The following is a 19,828-nucleotide window of genomic DNA, read 5'->3' on the forward strand; positions in this document are numbered from 1 at the left end:
TTTATCAGTTTGAACATCAAATATGTTGTCTTTGTAGCATATTCAACTGAATATAGGTTGAAAATGATTTTCAAATCATTGTATTCCGTTTATATTTACATCTAACACAATTTCCCAACTCATATGGAAAGGGGGTTTGTATATACTCTGATGATTAACTTGGGTGATGATTGTATTATGATGATAGTATACATCTGTATCATGAATCACCCCGACTTAAACAAGTTGAAAAACGTATTGGTCTGTTACCATTTAGTGGTCAATTGTACGGAATATGTACTGAACAGTGCAATCTACTGATAAAAGTCTCAATCAATCAGACACATTTTTTATATTTTTTGACCAAGACCATTTGGGATCAAGCCTAAATGTATAGTTTTTATACATATATCGTATTAGCTTTTTAAAATAAAAAAGATCAAAATGGCCCCGGCTCTCAGTGGAAAAAGTTAGGACACCCCTGCTGTGCAGGAGCAGTGATGACGTCACATGACAGCTTCGCGCCAACAGTGCATTGTGGGTACAACCCAAGATGGCGGCGCCCTAGCAGGAGTGCGGATGAGGAGCCTGTGCTGACCATTAGTGGGAATTGTGTGGCATTTACACGCCAAACCTCGCCTAAAGTGTCGGACGGCGACCCGGCTGGTGGCAGAGGACGGTGCAGGCCCGACTGTCGCTGAGTGCGCGCGGTAGCTGGCGTGGCTGTGGCAGACTGTCCGCGTGAAGATGGGCCTCGTCTCCAGCCCCTTCCCATAGCGAGGAGCCGTGGCCTCGCCTGCAAACACGCCGCCGCGCGACTCGGACTCGACGGCTTCGACATCCTGTACAGACTGTGGACGCTGTCCTACAACCTCCTCAACGGCATTCTTTGTGCTACGGTGTCCGTCATCGTCCCCAGGCGAAGAGCTTTCCCGGCCATCGTGGACCATCCCTGCACGCCAAGGTCTGCACACGCTGCTTAAACACAGTCTTGAACATGTCTACTTACTCTTCTTTTTAAACACAGTCTTGAACATGTCTACATACTCTTCTTTTTAAACACAGTCTTGAACATGTTTACTTACTCTTCTTTTTAAACATGTTTACATCCTCTTCTTTTTAAACACAGTCTTCAACATGTTTATTTACTCTTCTTTTTAAACAGTCTTAAACATGTTTACATCCTCTTCTTTTTAAACATAGTCTTGAACATGTTTACTTACTCTTCTTTTTAAACAGTCTTGAACATGTTTACATCCAATTCTTTTTAAACATGTTTACATCCTCTTCTTTCTAAACATGTTTACATACTCTTCTTTTTAAACATGTTTACATCCTCTTCTTTTTAAACATAGTCTTAAATATGTTTACCCCTTCCTCTTTTTAAACATAGTCTTAAACATGTTTACATCCTCCTCTTTTTAAACATGTTTACATCCTCTTCTTTTTAAAAATAGTCTTAAATATGTTTACATACTCTTCTTTTTAAACATGTTTACATCCGCTTCTTTTTAAACATGTTTACATTCTCTTCTTTTTAAACATAGTCTTAAACATGTTTACCCCCTCCTCTTTTTAAACATAGTCCTAGACATGTTTACATCCTCCTCTTTTTAAACATGTTTACATTCTCTTCTTTTTAAAAATAGTCTTAAATATGTTTACATACTCTTCTTTTTAAACATGTTTACATCCGCTTCTTTTTAAACATGTTTACATTCTCTTCTTTTTAAACATAGTCTTAAACATGTTTACCCCCTCCTCTTTTTAAACATAGTCCTAAACATGTTTACATCCTCCTCTTTTTAAACATGTTTACATCCTCTTCTTTTTAAAAATAGTCTTAAATATGTTTACATACTCTTCTTTTTAAACATGTTTACATACTGTTCTTTGTAAACATGTTCACATCCTCTTCTTTTTAAACATAGTCTTAAACATGTTTACATCCTCTTCTTTTTAAACATATTCTTAAACATGTTTACATCCTCCTTTTTAACCAGGTTTACATCCTCTTCTTTTTAAACATAGTCTTAAACATGTTTGCATCCTCCTCTTTTTAAACATAGTCTTAAACATGTTTACATCCTCTTCTTTTTAAACATGTTTACATCCTCTTCTTTTAATCATGTTTACATCCTCTTCTTTTTAAACATAGCCTGACTATGTTTAAAAAGAAGAGAATGTAAACATGATTAATACTATGTTTAAAAAGAGGAGGATGTAATCATGTTTAAGATTATGTTTAAAAAGAAGAGGATGTAAACATGTTTCAAAAGAAGAGGCTGTAAACATGTTCAAGACTATGTTTAAAAAGAAGAGGATGTGAACATGTTTAAGACTATGATAGTCTTAAACATGTTTACATCCTCTTCTTTTTAATTATGTTTACATCCTCTTCTTTTTAAACAGCCTTGAACATGTTTACATCCCCTTCTTTTTAAACACATTTACATCCTCTTATTTTTAAACATGTTTACATGCTCTTCTTTTTAAACATAGTCTGACTATGTTTAAAAAGAAGAGGATGTAAACATGTCTGACTATGTTTAAAAAGAAGAGGATGTAAACATGTTCAAGACTGTTTAAAAAGAAGAGGATGTGAACCTGTTTAAGACTATGACAGTCTTAAACATGATTACATCCTCTTCTTTTTAATTATGTTTACATCCTCTTCTTTTTAAACATAGTCAGACTATGTTCAAGACTATGATAGTCTTAAACATGATTACATCCTCTTCTTTTTAATTATGTTTACATCCTCTTCTATTTAAACATAGTCTGACTATGTTTAAAAGGAAGAGGATGTAAACATGTCTGACTATGTTTAAAAAGAAGAGGATGTAAACATGTTCAAGACTATGTTTAAAAAGTTTATGATAGTCTTAAACATGTTTACGTCCTCTTCTTTTTAATTATGTTTACATCCTCTTCTTTTTAATTATGTTTACATCCTCTTCTTTTTAAACATAGCCTTGAACATGTTTACATCCCCTTCTTTTTAAACATAGTCTTAAACATGTTTACATCCTCCTCTTTTTAACCAGGTTTACATCCTCTTCCTTTTAAACATAGTCTTAAACATGTTTACATCCTCCTCTTTTTAAACATAGCCTTGAACATGTTTACATCCTCTTCTTTTTAAACATGTTTACATCCTCTTCTTTGAATCATGTTTACATCCTCTTCTTTTTAAACATAGCCTGACTATGTTTAAAAAGTAGAGGATGTAAACATGATTAATACTATGTTTAAAAAGAGGAGGATGTAAACATGTTTAAGACTATGTTTAAAAAGAAGAGGATGTAAACATGTTTCAAAAGAAGAGGCTGTAAACATGTTCAAGACTATGTTTAAAAAGAAGAGGATGTGAACATGTTTAAGACTATGATAGTCTTAAACATGTTATATCCTCTTCTTTTTAATTGTGTTTACATCCTCTTCTTTTTAAACAGCCTTGAACATGTTTACATCCCCTTCTTTTTAAACACATTTACATCCTCTTCTTTTTAAACATGTTTACATGCTCTTCTTTTTAAACATAGTCTGACTATGTTTAAAAAGAAGAGGATGTAAACATGTCTGAGTATGTTTAAAAAGAAGAGGATGTAAACATGTTCAAGACTGTTTAAAAAGAAGAGGATGTGAACCTGTTTAAGACTATGACAGTCTTAAACATGATTACATCCTCTTCTTTTTAATTATGTTTACATCCTCTTCTTTTTAAACATAGTCTGACTATGTTTACATCCCCTTCTTTTTAAACATGTTTACATCCTCTTCTTTTTAAACATGTTTACATCCTCTTCTTTTTAATCATGTTTACATCCTCTTCTTTTTAATTATGTTTACATCCTCTTCTTTTCAGACATAGTCCGACTATGTTTAAAAAGAAGAGGATGTAAACATGTCTGACTGTGTTTAAAAGAAGATGATGTAAACATGTTCAAGACTATGTTTAAAAAGTTTATGATAGTCTTAAACATGTTTACGTCCTCTTCTTTTTAATTATGTTTACATCCTCTTCTTTTTAAACAGAGCCTTGAACATGTTTACATCCCCTTCTTTGTAAACATAGTCTTAAACATGTTTACATCCTCTTCTTTGTAAACATAGTAAGGCTGCAGCTAACGATTATTTTTCTATCGATTAATCTATAGATTATTTTTTTGATTAATCGGTTAATCTATAGACTCTTTTTTTCGATTAATCTATAGATTATTTTTCCTTTTACCGATTATTTTTTTATTTAAAATAAAGATGAAAAAATAAATGTAGGCCAATTTTTTCAAAAGGCATGGCTTTTATTTACAAAAAAAAAAAGTATGGCCACTCAGTCAACATTGACAACAACATGACAAAATATTCTGTAACAATGTAAACATTTAAAACTTTTAACATTTAACAAAATTAAAAGTAGCTTATTTGCTTTTTAATGTGCAAATATAAATGTAAACATCCAGTGCAAATCTTAATATTCTGCAATAGTATAAGCATTTCAAAAGTAAAAGTATTGCTTATTTTGCTTTAAAATGTGCAAAAATAAAGATAAACATTCAATACAAAAAAGTGCAAAACTGAAATATTCTGTGACAACAGTGTAAACATTTCAACAAAAGTAAAAGTATTGCTTATTTGCTAAAATGTGCAAAAATAAAGATAAACATCCAATACAAAAAAGTGCAAAACGAAATATTCTGTAACAACAGTGTAAACATTTCAACAAAAGTAAAAGTATTGCTTATTTTGCTTAATAACACAACAATGATAGTATGATTAAAGTGAAAGTTAATTGTTCGTTTGTACATAGTATATGTAACTGTTAATGTTGTAAAAGGTATTTGCACAACTAATTAACGTTAGCGTTAAAGAGGAGCGCGTCTTTGTAAACACTGAACAGGCACGCCAAACGCTCCTCTCAGAGCGAAACGGTGCTTTAGTTTATTAATTTACAACGCAGATACAAATGACACATTCATGTTTTTGTGTAATGATGACAACGTATACTCACGCGGACGATTGACTAGTTGATGGTGATGGCAAGAACGCTGTCGGGTGTTTTCTTTTCAAATGTTCGTTCACAGCCGTTGTGCTGCTATGATAGGCCATTTCCGCTGGACACAGTGTGCATACAACAACATTATTAGCAGAGGTGGGTAGAGTAGCCAGAAATTGTACTCAAGTAAGAGTACTGTTACTTTAGAGATTTATTACTCAAGTAAAAGTAAGGAGTAGTCACCCAAATATTTACTTGAGTAAAAGTAAAAAGTATGTTGTGAAAAAACTACTCAAGTACTGAGTAACTGATGAGTAACATACACACACATATCATATATATATATATATATATATATATATATATATATATATATATATATATATATATATATATATATATATACACACACACATATATATATATACATACATACACACACACACACACATATATATAGTGTTTCCCACACATTCATTTATTTGTGGCGGCCCGCCACGAAAGAATTACGTCCGCCACAAATGGATTTTTCGGCTTTTGACTCGGTCGACCGCTCATAAAAGCAATGGGACTGTCTGTGAATGTTGCTTGTAGTTGCACCTCAGGTGCAGTAGGTGGCGGTAGCCTACTATGCACTATGCAATAGCACTTAATTCACCTGGTGGGCCAGAAGAAGAAGAAGAAGAAGAGGGACGGACGGACGGACGGAATCAAAATACTCGCCGGCTACTTTTCATAATGATGGCGCTTCCTACGTTTCTACCTCAAACGTCCAAAAGCTGCTAAAAGCCTTGATCCAGGATGCCATGGGGAAAAAAACTTAAATGGTGCCTTTTGGCGACAGTTAGCAGCTTGGTGGCTCATAGCCGGCTAGCTAACGCTTGCTAGCGTGGTAGCATTGCTTCATTTTTACAGGTGTTATAGGTAGATAGTAGTGATGGGTCCGGCAACACCGATGCATCGGCGCATGCGTCGAGCTCATAGAGCGAAACCCTGTGTCGGTGCGCGTACCGCTTTTAGAAAGTCACGTGACCGATCATGAGCTGTTTTGGTCACGTGACCGATACGCGAACTGTGTCGCACTGACGCCTCCTCTGTGCCCTGTGAGCGGCTCTTTTCTACAGCCGGAGAAATAATAACTAAGAAGGGAAAGCGTCTAAAATTGAATACGTTGGAAAAACTGTTTTTTTTTAAATAAAAATGTGTAAAAATAAATAAATAATAATTTCCAGGTCCACAAGCATCCTCATTCACAACACGTTCTCTTAGATTTCCATGTTATGATACATGTTCACATTATTTGACTGTATCTAAAAAAGACAAAAAATATATTTTTATTTAAATGAAGTTATGAAATAATCCTAAATGAAATACAATGACTTGGTTTATATTATTGTATATACTAGGTCAGTGGTTCTCAACCTTTTTTCAGCAATGTACCCCCTGTGATTTTTTTTTAAATTCAAGTACCCCCTAATCAGAGCAAAGCATTTTTGGTTGAAAAAAAAAAGATAAAGAAGTAAAATACAGCACTATGTCATCAGTTTCTGATTTATTAAATTGTATAACAGTGCAAAATATTGCTCATTTGTAGTGGTCTTTCTTGAACTATTTGGAAAAAAAAGATATAAAAATAACTAAAAACTTGTTGAAAAATAAACAAGTGATTCAATTATAAATAAAGATTTCTACACCTAGAAGTAATAATCAACTTAAAGTGCCCTCTTTGGGGATTGTATTAGAGATCCATCTGGATTCATGAACTTAATTCTAAAAATTTCTTCACAAAAAAAATAAATCTTTAACATCAATATTTATGGAACATGTCCACAAAAAATCTAGCTGTCAACACTGAATATTGCATAGTTACATTTCTTTTCACAGTTCTTTTTGACAGACATTTTAGTGACAAACCTGAGCTTGTGCTTCACTGAGTTTATGAACTTACATTCATATTTTGTTGAAGTATTATTCAATAAATATATAAAGGATTTTTGAATTGTTGCTATTTTTAGAATATTTTTAAAAAATCTCACGTACCCCTTGGCATACCTTCAAGTACCCCCAGGGGTTCGCGTACCCCCATTTGAGAACCACTGTACTAGGTCATAAAATCAGTGTCAGTTGAGTCGGTCCATAGGTTGCCTGTAGGGATTTTTAATGTCCAGCAGATGTCATTATTTAGTGACACAGTATCGACACAGTATCAATACAGTTTTGCAATGTGTCAAAACGCTTCATGACGCCTCATCAACCCATCACTAGTAGATAGGTTATAGCTGCATCGCTCGCGGCTCGTCATATATTTAACGTTAATCCGTGATTTCACCGAGCGTTTCACTGACGGTGAGCAGCCTGACGCTGCTTCATTAACACCGCCGCTGTTTGACTCGTGGCCCGGGGCAGACGCTCGTAGTAACAGTCACGTGTTACAATACCGACGAGCTAACGTGTCCAGGTTATAACCATGTTGTCAATAAACACACATGGACTGAAGCTAAATTGTCCACTGTCCACTGCAGCATGTGAATGCAATGAAAATAATAAAATCTGAGCCAACCAGCTGTTAAAATGTTGTCCAGGTTAATGTTTTGGCCATTAAAGACCATTCATTTCAAGATTTCAACTGTGATTGGGCTTTAAACAGGTGGCTGACCTGTTCAGATGAGTGTAACTGCTACTGGTCAAATAATGTGAAATAGCATTTAATTTTACATGTATGCAATGCCATTTAAATGCAATTATAGATAATAATAATAATAATAATAATAAATACTGTGTAGTGTTGTAAATAGTCAACGGGAAGGATTCTATTAAGATATAAGCCATGAGCACTACACAGCCAGAAAAAAACCTAGGCAGGACAAGTAAAAATATTGGGGCAAGTAGATTTGAGAAGTCAGGCAAGTAGAAAAAAACCTTAATGTTGAACCCTGCATGTGTTGAGCTGCTGCCGCTTAAGGTTAGACGGCACTGTACATAGAGCGGTTCTGCTCGTTAGTAATAAATTCTAATGTTGGATGTTCACTCCTTCACACAGATGAGTATAGAAAAATATTTTCAACGGCCGAAAAGGGCTCGACTTGGAGAGGAGGTAGGCCTACAGTTCGGACCACAGGTGCGACCTGTTCAGCAGCAGCAGCAGGAGGAGGAGGAGGAGGAGGAGGAGGAGGTTGACTGACTGTGGCAGGACACCTCTGCCTCTGTTTCACTTCATGTTGCTGGTAAATAATATGGTTGTAGTAGTAGGCTAAAGTTAAATTATTTAGTATTCACTAATTAAAGGGGCAGAGCTTTAAGAGACATTTTAGCTTTTATATTTTATAAGATATATTTTTTGTAAGAACCACAATTAATAAATATATTGCAGTGAATCACTAATTGTTAAAATCTGTATATAAATATGTACATAAAATGTTGTAATTATATTCCAACTCCGCGTTCTTCTTGGTCATCGCCGCGAAACTCATCGACTCCATGCCACGCCGCATTAACGCAGTAATTGAGGCAAAAGGAGCTCCAACCAAGTATTGAGTACTGTACATGCTCATATTTTTCATTTTCATACTTTTCAGTTGGCCAACATTTCTAAAAATCCCTTTTTTGTATTAGCCTTAAGTTATATTCTAATTTTGTGACACACGGAATTTTGGATTTTCATTTGTTGCCACTTCAAATCATCAAAATTAAATGAAATAAACATTTGAATGCATCAGTCTGTGTGCAATGAATAAATATAATGTACAAGTTACACCTTTTGAATGCAATTACTGAAATAAATCAAGTTTTTCAAAATATTCTAATTTACTGGCTTTTACCTGTGTGTGTGTGTGTGTGTGTGTGTGTGTGTATATATACCGTATTTTCCGCACTATAAGGCGCACCGGATTATTAGCCGCACCTTCAATGAATTACATATTTCATAACTTTGTCCACCAATAAGCCGCCCCGGATTATAAGCCGCGCCTATGCTGCGCTAAAGGGAATGTCAAAAAAACAGTCAGATAGTTCAGTCAAACTTTAATAATATATTGAAAACCAGCGTTCTAACAACTCTGTCCCAAAATGTACGCAAATGTGCAATCACAAACATAGTAAAATTCAAAATGGTGTAGAGCAATAGTAACATAATGTTGCTCGAACGTTAATGTCACAACACACAAAATAAACATAGCGCTCACCTTCTGAAGTTATTCTTCATTCGTAAATCCTTCGGATTCTTCGTCTTCGGTGTCCGAATTGAAAAGTTGTGCAAGCGTGGTATCCAAAATGGCCGGTTCCGTCTCGTCGAAGTAATCGGGAGTCAGTGTCGCTGTTGTTCTGTGAATCCTGCCTTCCGGAAAGCTCGGACCACAGTTGTGACCGAAATATCTGCCCAGGCATTTACGATCCACTGGCAAATGTTGGCGTATGTCGTCCGGCGCTGTCTGCCCGTCTTAGTGAAGGTGTGTTCGCCTTCGGAGCTGTGTGAAAAAAGCCACCCGGCCTCTTCGCGTAAACTTCCCTTAACCACTCGCTCATCTTTTCTTCATCCATCCATCCCTTCGAGTTAGCTTTTATGATGACGCCGGCTGGAAAGGTCTCTTTTGGCAAGGTCTTCCTTTTGAATATCACCATGGGTGGAAGTTAGCATGGCAAGCTAGAACCACAGTGAAGGATGACTTCTCATTCCCTGTGGTGCGAATATTCACCGTACGTGCTCCCGTTCCACAGTGCGGTTCACAGGAATATCAGCTGTGAAATACGGTAGTAATCCGTGTGCGGATGGAGAGATTGCGTCTTTTTATGAACCGGATCGCTTAGTAGGAGCCATTTTGTGGTCTTTACAGATGTAAACAGGAAATGAAACGTACGGTGATATCCGCGCGTTTTTTCTTCTTCTTCCGGGGGCGGGCGGTAGCTTACAGTAGAAGAAGAAGCGCTTCCTGTTCTATGGGGGCGGGTGCTTTCCTTGGCGGTTGCTTGCGTAGAAGAAGAAGCGCTTCCTGTTCTACCGGGAAAAAAGATGGCGGCTGTTTACCGAAGTTGCGAGATCGAAACTTTATGAAAATGAATCGTAATAAAGCGCACCGGGTTATAAGGCGCACTGTCAGCTTTTGAGAAAAATTTTGGTTTTTAGGTGCGCCTTATAGTGCGGAAAATACGGTATATATATATATATATATATATACCGTATTTTCCGCACTATAAGGCGCACCTAAAAACCACAAATTTTCTTCCTGTTCTACCGGGAAAAAAGATGGCGGCTGTTTACCGAAGTTGCGAGATCGAAACTTTATGAAAATGAATCGTAATAAAGCGCACCGGGTTATAAGGCGCACTGTTAGCTTTTGAGAAAATTTGTGGTTTTTAGGTGCGCCTTATAGTGCGGAAAATACGGTATATATATATATATATATATATATACCGTATTTTCCGCCATCTTTTTTCCCGGTAGAACAGGAAGCGCTTCTTCTTCTACGCAAGCAACCGCCAAGGTAAGCACCCGCCCCCATAGAACAGGAAGCGCTTCTTCTTCTACTGTAAGCTACCGCCCGCCCCCGGAAGAAGAAGAAAAAACGCGCGGATATCACCGTACGTTTCATTTCCTGTTTACATCTGTAAAGACCACAAAATGGCTCCTACTAAGCGAAAAGGATCCGGTTCATAAAAAGACGCAATCTCTCCATCCGCACACGGATTACTACCGTATTTCACAGCAACTGATATTCCTGTGAACCGCACTGTGGAACGGGAGCACGTACGGTGAATATTCGCACCACAGGGAATGAGAAGTCATCCTTCACTGTGGTTCTAGCTTGCCATGCTAACTTCCACCCATGGTGATATTCAAAAGGAAGACCTTGCCAAAAGAGACCTTTCCAGCCGGCGTCATCATAAAAGCTAACTCGAAGGGATGGATGGATGAAGAAAAGATGAGCGAGTGGTTAAGGGAAGTTTACGCGAAGAGGCCGGGTGGCTTTTTTCACACAGCTCCGAAGGCGAACACACCTTCACTAAGACGGGCAGACAGCGCCGGACGACATACGCCAACATTTGCCAGTGGATCGTAAATGCCTGGGCAGATATTTCGGTCACAACTGTGGTCCGAGCTTTCCGGAAGGCAGGATTCACAGAACAACAGCGACACTGACTCCGATGACTTCGACGAGACGGAACCGGCCATTTTGGATACCACGCTTGCGCAACTTTTCAATTCGGACACCGAAGACGAAGAATTCGAAGGATTTACGAATGAAGAATAACTTCAGAAGGTGAGCGCTATGTTTATTTTGTGTGTTGTGACATTAACGTTCGAGCAACATTATGTTGCTATTGCTCTACACCATTTTGAATTTTACTATGTTTGTGATTGCACATTTGCGTACATTTTGGGACAGAGTTGTTAGAACGCTGGTTTTCAATATATTATTAAAGTTTGACTGAACTATCTGACTGTTTTTTTGACATTCACTTTAGCGCAGCGTTTTTTTGACATTCACTTTAGCGCAGCGTAGGCGCGGCTTATAGTCCGGGGCGGCTTATTGGTGGACAAAATTATGAAATATGTAATTCATAGAAGGTGCGGCTAATAATCCGGTGCGCCTTATAGTGCGGAAAATACGGTATATATATATATACATACATTGATATATACAGTATATAATTTATATTTATTTATTTTGCCGTTTTTGTTTACATGTTAAAGGTGTTTTAATGAATATACATGCATGTTTATCACATATAGATTCCTTTCTTTCATGAAGCCAAGAATATAAGTTGGTGTATTACCTGATTCTGATGACTTGCATTGATTGTAATCAGACAGTATTGCTGATAACTAAGGCTGCAGCCAACGATTATTTTTCTATCGATTAATCTATAGATTATTTTTTCGATTAATCGGTTAATCTATAGATTATTTTTTTCGATTAATCTATAGATTATTTTTCCTTTTACCGATTATTTTTTTTATTTAAAATGAAGATGAAAAAATAAATGTAGGCCAGTTTTTTCAAAAGGCATGGCTTTTATTTACAAAAAAAAAAGTATGGCCACTCAGTCAACATTGACAACAACATGACAAAATATTCTGTAACAATGTAAACATTTAACAAAATTAAAACTAGCTTATTTGCTTTTAATGTGCAAATATAAATGTAAACATCCAGTGCAAATCTTAATATTCTGCAATAGTATAAGCATTTCAAAAGTAAAAGTATTGCTTATTTTGCTTTAAAATGTGCAAAAATAAAGATAAACATCCAATTAAAAAAAGTGCAAAACGGAAATATTCTGTAACAACAGTGTAAACATTTCAACAAAAGTAAAAGTATTGCTTATTTGCTAAAATGTGCAAAAATAAAGATAAACATCCAATACAAAAAAGTGCAAAACGAAATATTCTGTAACAGTGTAAACATTTCAACAAAAGTAAAACTTTTGCTTATTTTGCTTAATAACACAACAATGATAGTATGATTAAAGTGAAAGTTAATTGTTCGTTTGTACATAGTATACGTAATTGTTAATGTTGTAAAAGGTATTTGCACAACTAATTAACGTTAGCGTTAAAGAGGAGCGCGTCTTTGTAAACACTGAACAGGCACGCCAAACGCTCCTCTCAGAGCGAAACGGTGCTTTAGTTTATGAATTTACAACGCAGATACAAATGACACATTCATGTTTTTGTGTAATGATGACAACGTATACTCACGCGGACGATTGACTAGTTGATGGTGATGGCAAGAACGCTGCCTTTGTGCTGCTATGATAGGCCATTTCCGTTCGACACAGTGTGCATACAACAACATTATTAGCAGAGGTGGGTAGAGTAGCCAGAAATTGTACTCAAGTAAGAGTACTGTTACTTTAGAGATTTATTACTCAAGTAAAAGTAAGGAGTAGTCACCCAAATATTTACTTGAGTAAAAGTAAAAAGTATGTTGTGAAAAAACTACTCAAGTACTGAGTAACATACACACACATATCATATATATATATATATATATATATATATATATATATATATATATATATATATGTGTATATATATATATATATATATATATATATATGTGTGTATGTGTGTATATATATATATATATATATATATACACACACACACACACACACACACACACACACACACACACATATATATATATACATACATTGATATATACAGTATATAATTTATATTTATTTATTTTGCCGTTTTTGTTTATATGTTAAAGGTGTTTTAATGAATATACATGCATGTTTAACATATAGATTCCTTTCTTTCATGAAGACAAGAATATAAGTTGGTGTATTACCTGATTCTGATGACTTGCATTGATTGTAATCAGGAAGTAGTGCTGGTAACGTCCACGTTTTCAAATGGAGGAGAAAAAAAGTTCCTCCTTTCTGTCTAATACCACATGAAAGTGGTTGTTATTTGGCATCTTATTTGTCCACCTTCCATATTCGTTTTTATACCCTTTACAAGAAATACATTGGCGGCAAACTCCGTAGCTTGCTAGCTTGTTTGCGCTGGCTTTCGGAGACTCTTATTTTGAAAGCGCAGGCGCGATGGAGCGGGACTTTTATTGTGAAGACAGGAACTGTGCAGTCAGTCTTTACGGTTGAAATAAAAAAAGGGTCTTTTTTCCTTCACACTTTTGATTGATTGATTGGAACTTTTATTAGTAGATTGCACAGTACAGTGCATATTCCATACAATTGACCACTAAATGGTAACACCCGAAGTTAGCTCGGAGCCAGTCAGGTCATGTGACCCCTGGCTCTGTTTGATTGGTCCAACGTCACCAGTGACTGCATCTGATTGGTGGAACGAAGTGAAACGTCACCAGTAAGGCAGGCACTATGAAGGTCTGTCTGACAGACCAAAACAAACAACGCGTGCATTAACAGATCGATAAAAATTAGTAGCGAGTAGCGAGCTGAATGTAGATAAAAGTAGCGGAGTAAAAGTAGCGTTTCTTCTTAGGCCGTTTATTGAAATACTCCCACACTTTTGACGACTTTTGGCGTGCTTTTTTCCCCTCGCTCGCACCGCTCGCATCGTCTGCTTTGCGCTCCGCCATGACGGTAGTGTGACGTAAATATGCGACGCGTCGACGAACAAAAACGTCCTCGACGTATTTACGTAACCGATGACGTCGACTACGTCGACGCGTCGTTTCAGCCCTACTGATAACGTCCACGTTTTCAAATAGAGGAGAAAAAAAGTTCCTCCTTTCTGTCTAATACCACATTAAAGTGGTTGGTTTTTGGCATCTTATTTATCCAGCTTCTATATTTGTTTTTATACACTTTACAAGAAATACATTGGCGGCAAACTCCGTAGCTTGCTAGCTTGTTTGCGCTGGCTTTCGGAGACTCTTATTTTGAAATCGCAGGCGCGATGGAGCGGCACTTTTATTGTGAAGACAGGAACTGTGCAGTCAGTCTTTAGGCTTTTGACGGAATGTACGGTTGAAATAAAAAAGGGTCTTTTTTCCTTCACACTTTTGATTGATTGATTGGAACTTTTATTAGTAGATTGCACAGTACAGTACATATTTCGTACAATTGACCACTAAATGGTAACACCCGAATACGTTTTTCAACTTGTTTAAGTCAGGTCATGTGACCCCTGGCTCTGTTTGATTGGTCCAACGTCACCAGTGACTGCATCTGATTGGTGGAACGGAGTGAACGTCACCGGTGACTGTATTTGTTGAAACGCAGGCACTATGGAGGTCTGTCTGACAGACCAAAAAAACAAAGCGTGCATTAACAGATCGATAAAAATTAGTAGCGAGTAGCCAGCTGAATGTAGATAAAAGTAGCGGAGTAAAAGTAGCGTTTCTTTTTAGGCCGTTTATTGAAATACTCCCACACTTTTGACAACTTTTGGCGTGCTTTTTTCCTCTCGCACCGCTCGCATCGTCTGCTTTGCGCTACGCCATGACAGTAGTGTGACGTAAATATGCGACGCGTCGACGCACAAAAACGGCGTCGACGTATTTACGTAACCGATGACGTCGACTACGTCGACGCGTCGTTTCAGCCCTAAAACATAGTCTTAAACCTGTTTACATCCTCTTCTTTTTAAACTTGTTTACATCCTATTCTTTGTAAACATAGTCTTAAACATGTTCACATCCTCTTCTTTTTAAACACAGTCTTAAACATGTTTACATCTTCTTCTTTTTAAACATAGTCTTAAACATGATTACATCCTCTTCTTTGACCCCATGGAATTGTTCTGTAAGTGGAAAAACAGCTGTCAAATTCAGCTAGATAATGAACTAGAATTTAGCTGTGACAGTGTTCAATCAATCAGTCAATGTTTACTTATATAGCCCTAAATCACGAGTGTCTCAAAGGGCTGCACAAGTCACAACGACATTCTCGGCTCAGATCCCACATCAGGGCAAGAAAAAAAAAAACCAATGGGATGACAATGAGAAACCTTAGAAAAGACCGCAGATGTGACCCACCCCCCCCCACCCCCCCCGGGCGACCGGTGCAATGGACGTCGAGTGGATCTAGCAAAATATGTGAGAGTCCAGTCCATAGTAGATCTAACATAATAGTGTGAGAGTCCAGTCCATAGTGGATCTAACATAATAGTGTGAGAGTCCAGTCCATAGTGGATCTAACATAATAGTGTGCGAGTCCAGTCCATCGTGGATCTATCATAATAGTGTGAGAGTCCAGTCCATAGTGGATCTAACATAATAGTGTGCGAGTCCAGTCCATACTGGTTCTAATTTAATGGTGTGAAAGTCCAGTCCATAGTGGATCTAACATAATATGGTGAGAGTCCAGTCCATAGTGGATCTAACATAATAGTGTGAGAGTCCACTCCATAGTGGATCTAACATAATAGTGTGTGAGTCTAGTCCATAGTGGATCTAACATAATAGTGTGAGAGTCCAGTCTATAGTGGATCTAACAATAGTGTGTGAGTCTAGTCCATAGTGGATCTAACATGATAGTGTGAGAGTCCAGTCCATAGTGGATCTAACATAATAGTGTGAGAGTCCAGTCCATAGTGGATCTAACATAATAGTATGTGAGTCTAGTCCATAGTGGATCTAACATAATAGTGTGAGAGTCCAGTCCATAGTGGATCTAACATAATAGTGTGAGAGTCCAGTCCATAGTAGATCTAACATAATATTGTGAGAGTCCAGTCCATAGTGGATCTAACATAATATTGTGAGAGTCCAGTCCATAGTGGATCTAACATAATAGTGAGAGTCCAGTACATAGTGGATCTAACATAATATTGTGAGAGTCCAGTCCATAGTGGATCCAACATAATAGTGAGAGTCCAGTCCATAGTGGATCCAACATAATAGTGAGAGTCCAGTCCATAGTGGGGCCAGCAGGAGATCATCTTGAGTGGAGACAGGTCAGCAGCGCAGAGACGTCCCCAACTGATGCACTGACGAGTGGTCCACTCTGAGTCCCGACTTTAGACAGCTAGTGCTTCATCTGTGGTCACCGAATCTGTGCCCCCCTCTCCACAAAGGAGAGGGGGGCAGAGCAGAAAATAAATGGCAGATCAACTGGTCTAAAAGGGGGGTCTTCGTGAGTTCAAACCCCGGCCGAGTCATACCAAAGACTATAAAAATGGGACCCATTACCTTCCTGCTTGGCACTCAGCGGCAAGCGTTGGAATTGGGGGGTAAAATCACTTAATTATTCCCGGGCGTGTCCACCGCTGCTGCTCACTGCTCCCCTGTGGGGATGGGTCAAATGCAGAGGATAATTTCACCGCACCTAGTGTGTGTGACAATTATTGTCACTTTAACTTAAACTTTATTGCTGCCGGTATTTTTTCTATATTTTCATTTAATAAGTTGTAGGTGTATTTATTTCAGTATAAAAGTGTAAAAAGTTTTTTGCTTCGGTCATGATAATGGTGTGCCAGGGCATACATGTATATGACAAATGGAATTGTTTATTCTCACCTGTATGTAGATCATCAGTTGTTTAAACACTGCCACATCTACACTTTCATGGCAAATAATGCCAACAAACTTAGAATTTGGCAAGTTAGTTTCAATGTCATTTAATACAGTGGCACTCAGTGTCTCTAGCATTTCATCTCTGGCTTGGTGATGGCCATAAGCTGTGTGTTCCCCTTTAAGAATGGCGGTATGTGGGGTGAGTGACGCATGTAAGTGAGTGGGCAAGTTAGGAGAGGGAGCGCTAGCATGTTCAGGAGTGTTAATAGCATGGTGGATGTTTGGCTTTGTGGAAAACATAAATAAAGAGTTGTAACAAATCGATGGCCTCGTCATTCCGACCAAAGAGCGGAACTGTAGGGACCGTTACCCCCGACATCCATCGGCCCTGGAGGGAACGTCTCCCCTGCGCTCCTGGACCACGGTCTGGGAGCAGACAAACAGGAAAGATGTATCAATCAATCAGTGTTTATTTATATAGCCCTAAATCACAAGTGTCTCAAAGGGCTGCACAAGCCACAACGACATCCGCGGTACAGAGCCCCCACAAGGGCAAGGAAAAACTCACAACCCAGTGGGACGTCGATGTGAATGACTATGAGAAACCTTGGAGAAGGACCCTTATGTTGAATCATGACAATGCACGCCCCATGTTGCATGGATCTGTACACCATTCCTGGAAGCTGAAAATATCCCAGTTCTTGCATGGCCAACATACTCACCGGACATGTCACCCATTGAGCATGTTTGGGATGGTGTGGATCGGCGGAAACGACAGCGTGTTCCAGTTCCTGCCAACATAAAGCAAGTTCGCACAGCCATTGAAGAGGAGTGGACCAACATTCCACAGGCCACAATCAACAACCTGATCAACTCTATGCGAAGATGTGTTGCGCTGCATGAGGCAAATGGTGGTCACACCAGATACTGACTGCTTTTCTGACCCCCCAGACCCCCAATGAAGCAAAATTGCAAATTTCAGAGTACATTTTCAGCTTAAGGCACACCTGTGAGGTGGGATGGATTATCTTGACAAAGATGAAGTGCTCATTAACACAGATTTAGACAAATTTGTGAACGATATTTGAGAGGAATATGCCTTTTGTGTAACCAAAATTACCCACAAAGTCAGAATTATTATGTCATATAATCAGTAAGCCATCGCTCCTCCACACGGAATAGAGTGAGTAGATAAGATGAATTAACTTGACATATTTGGGGGTGGCCACCCCCCTCATATAATGTTAGGGAAAACACTAAGGTTTGCATGTTTTCCATATTTCTTGACTCTTGTGCCCGCTCACAATTCCAGAGCTTGATTATTCGGTTGACTTTTCACAAACAGCGACCTTTCTGACCTGCAGCATCAGTTTAGTCCACAATGTGTCTCATTATAACTCTGGAATATGCTCCAACTTTTATGTAGCTCAATATTAACTGACCAATCCAGTTGTTAATAACATGTATGCATTTTCCTCTGTAGGGTCCTGATGAAAATGGATACGGACTTGCTTCTCTCAACTCTCGGCCTCTCTGAGGAGGAGCCTGACATGAATGACTGGGAGCTGCCCTTGGCCTTCATGAAGAAACGGCACTCTGAGAAGATTGAGGGCTCCAAGGCGCTAGCACAGAGCTGGAGGATGAAGGACAGGGTAAATATCTTCTTTTCCCTCCAACAATGCCCTCTGCTGTGCTCTGGTGTGTATCTGCAGGGGTTCTTGATGCAAAACTGGTCAGAATGTTTATCTGTTAACTCAAGGGGAGAATGGAGTGGGATTTTTTAAAATATATTTGTTATATTATGCAAGCAAAACATACAACAGAATCTACACAGAGTTTAAGTCATGCAAGAATTTTTATCGAAATGATTTGAAGTTGACAGCAAAATTGACCTAATTGCAGTCCGTGTCGCAGAGTTAGGTTTTTATGTTTGGAAAGAGCTGCATAAATGAACTCTACAGCTCAAGATGCTGCCATGTTAATCATTAGCATAAAAAACATGTGCTGTGGTTCATTTTGAGTAATTACTAACTCTGTCACCCTGCTGCTATTAATATTCATCTGCACAAAAAATGCATCCAGGAAAATTTAGTTTTGCTTCATTAACAATCGCTTGAGGGAGGTGTAGCCCTGACTGGCAATGAAATTAACCTCCTGTTTGGTCATTAAAATTCATATTTTGTATGTGCGACCTGATTTTAATCCCCAGCAAGGGCTACATATATTGTGCAGCAAAATAGTATCATATTAAGATTGTCTTAATCTGACCTAATCATTGTTTGTTAGTTAGTTTCTCACAGCCAATGGAGATCAATGAGGTCCACACTATTGCCAGCCAGGGCTGCATACAGAAAAATAGAAGGCTGCGTGGTCCACTTTGACACATTTGTACATTGACGATGCTAAAATCAGTCCAATTAACAGTCGTGGTCAAAAGTTTACATTCACTTGTGAAGGACATAATGTCATGGCTGTCTTGAGTTTCCAATAATTTCTACAACTCTTATTTTTTTGTGATAGTGATTGGAGCACATACTTGTTCGTCACAAAAAACATTCATGAAGTTTGGTTCTTTTATGAATTTATTATGGGTCTATTGAAAATGTGAGCAAATCTGCTGGGTCAAAAGTATACATACACCAATGTTAATATTTGGTTACATGTCCCTTGGCAAGTTTCACTGCAATAAGGCGCTTTTGGTAGCCATCCACAAGCTTCTGCTTGAATTTTTGACCACTCGTCTTGACAAAATTGGTGCAGTTCAGCTAAATGTGTTGGTTTTCAGCATTGTCCACACGTTTAAGTCAGGACTTTGGGAAGGCCATTATGAAACCTTAATTCTGGCCTGATTTAGCCATTTCTTTACCACTTTTGACATGTGTTTGGGGTCATTGTCCTGTTGGAA

At 37.9% G+C, this 19,828-nt stretch overlaps 1 protein-coding gene across 6 annotated transcripts in view; it reads left to right on the forward strand.

Annotated features, from left to right (window-relative positions):
- The first annotated feature begins 532 nt into the window (after positions 1–532).
- The window catches only part of rptor (regulatory associated protein of MTOR, complex 1), a 442,693-nt gene continuing 423,397 nt past the window's right edge, over positions 533–19,828 (forward strand). For all 6 annotated transcript variants that reach the window (XR_009818028.1, XR_009818029.1, XM_061988411.1 and 3 more), the window contains exons 1-2: positions 533–943; positions 18,407–18,575. Coding sequence is in view for 4 of the 6 variants with exons in the window: in XM_061988411.1 (XP_061844395.1) it covers positions 18,414–18,575 (162 nt within the window). In the remaining 2 variants the exon portion in view is untranslated. The remainder of the gene's footprint in view (positions 944–18,406; positions 18,576–19,828) is intronic.

This window comes from Nerophis lumbriciformis, linkage group LG27, assembly GCF_033978685.3.
Source record: "Nerophis lumbriciformis linkage group LG27, RoL_Nlum_v2.1, whole genome shotgun sequence".
NCBI lineage: Eukaryota > Metazoa > Chordata > Actinopteri > Syngnathiformes > Syngnathidae > Nerophis > Nerophis lumbriciformis.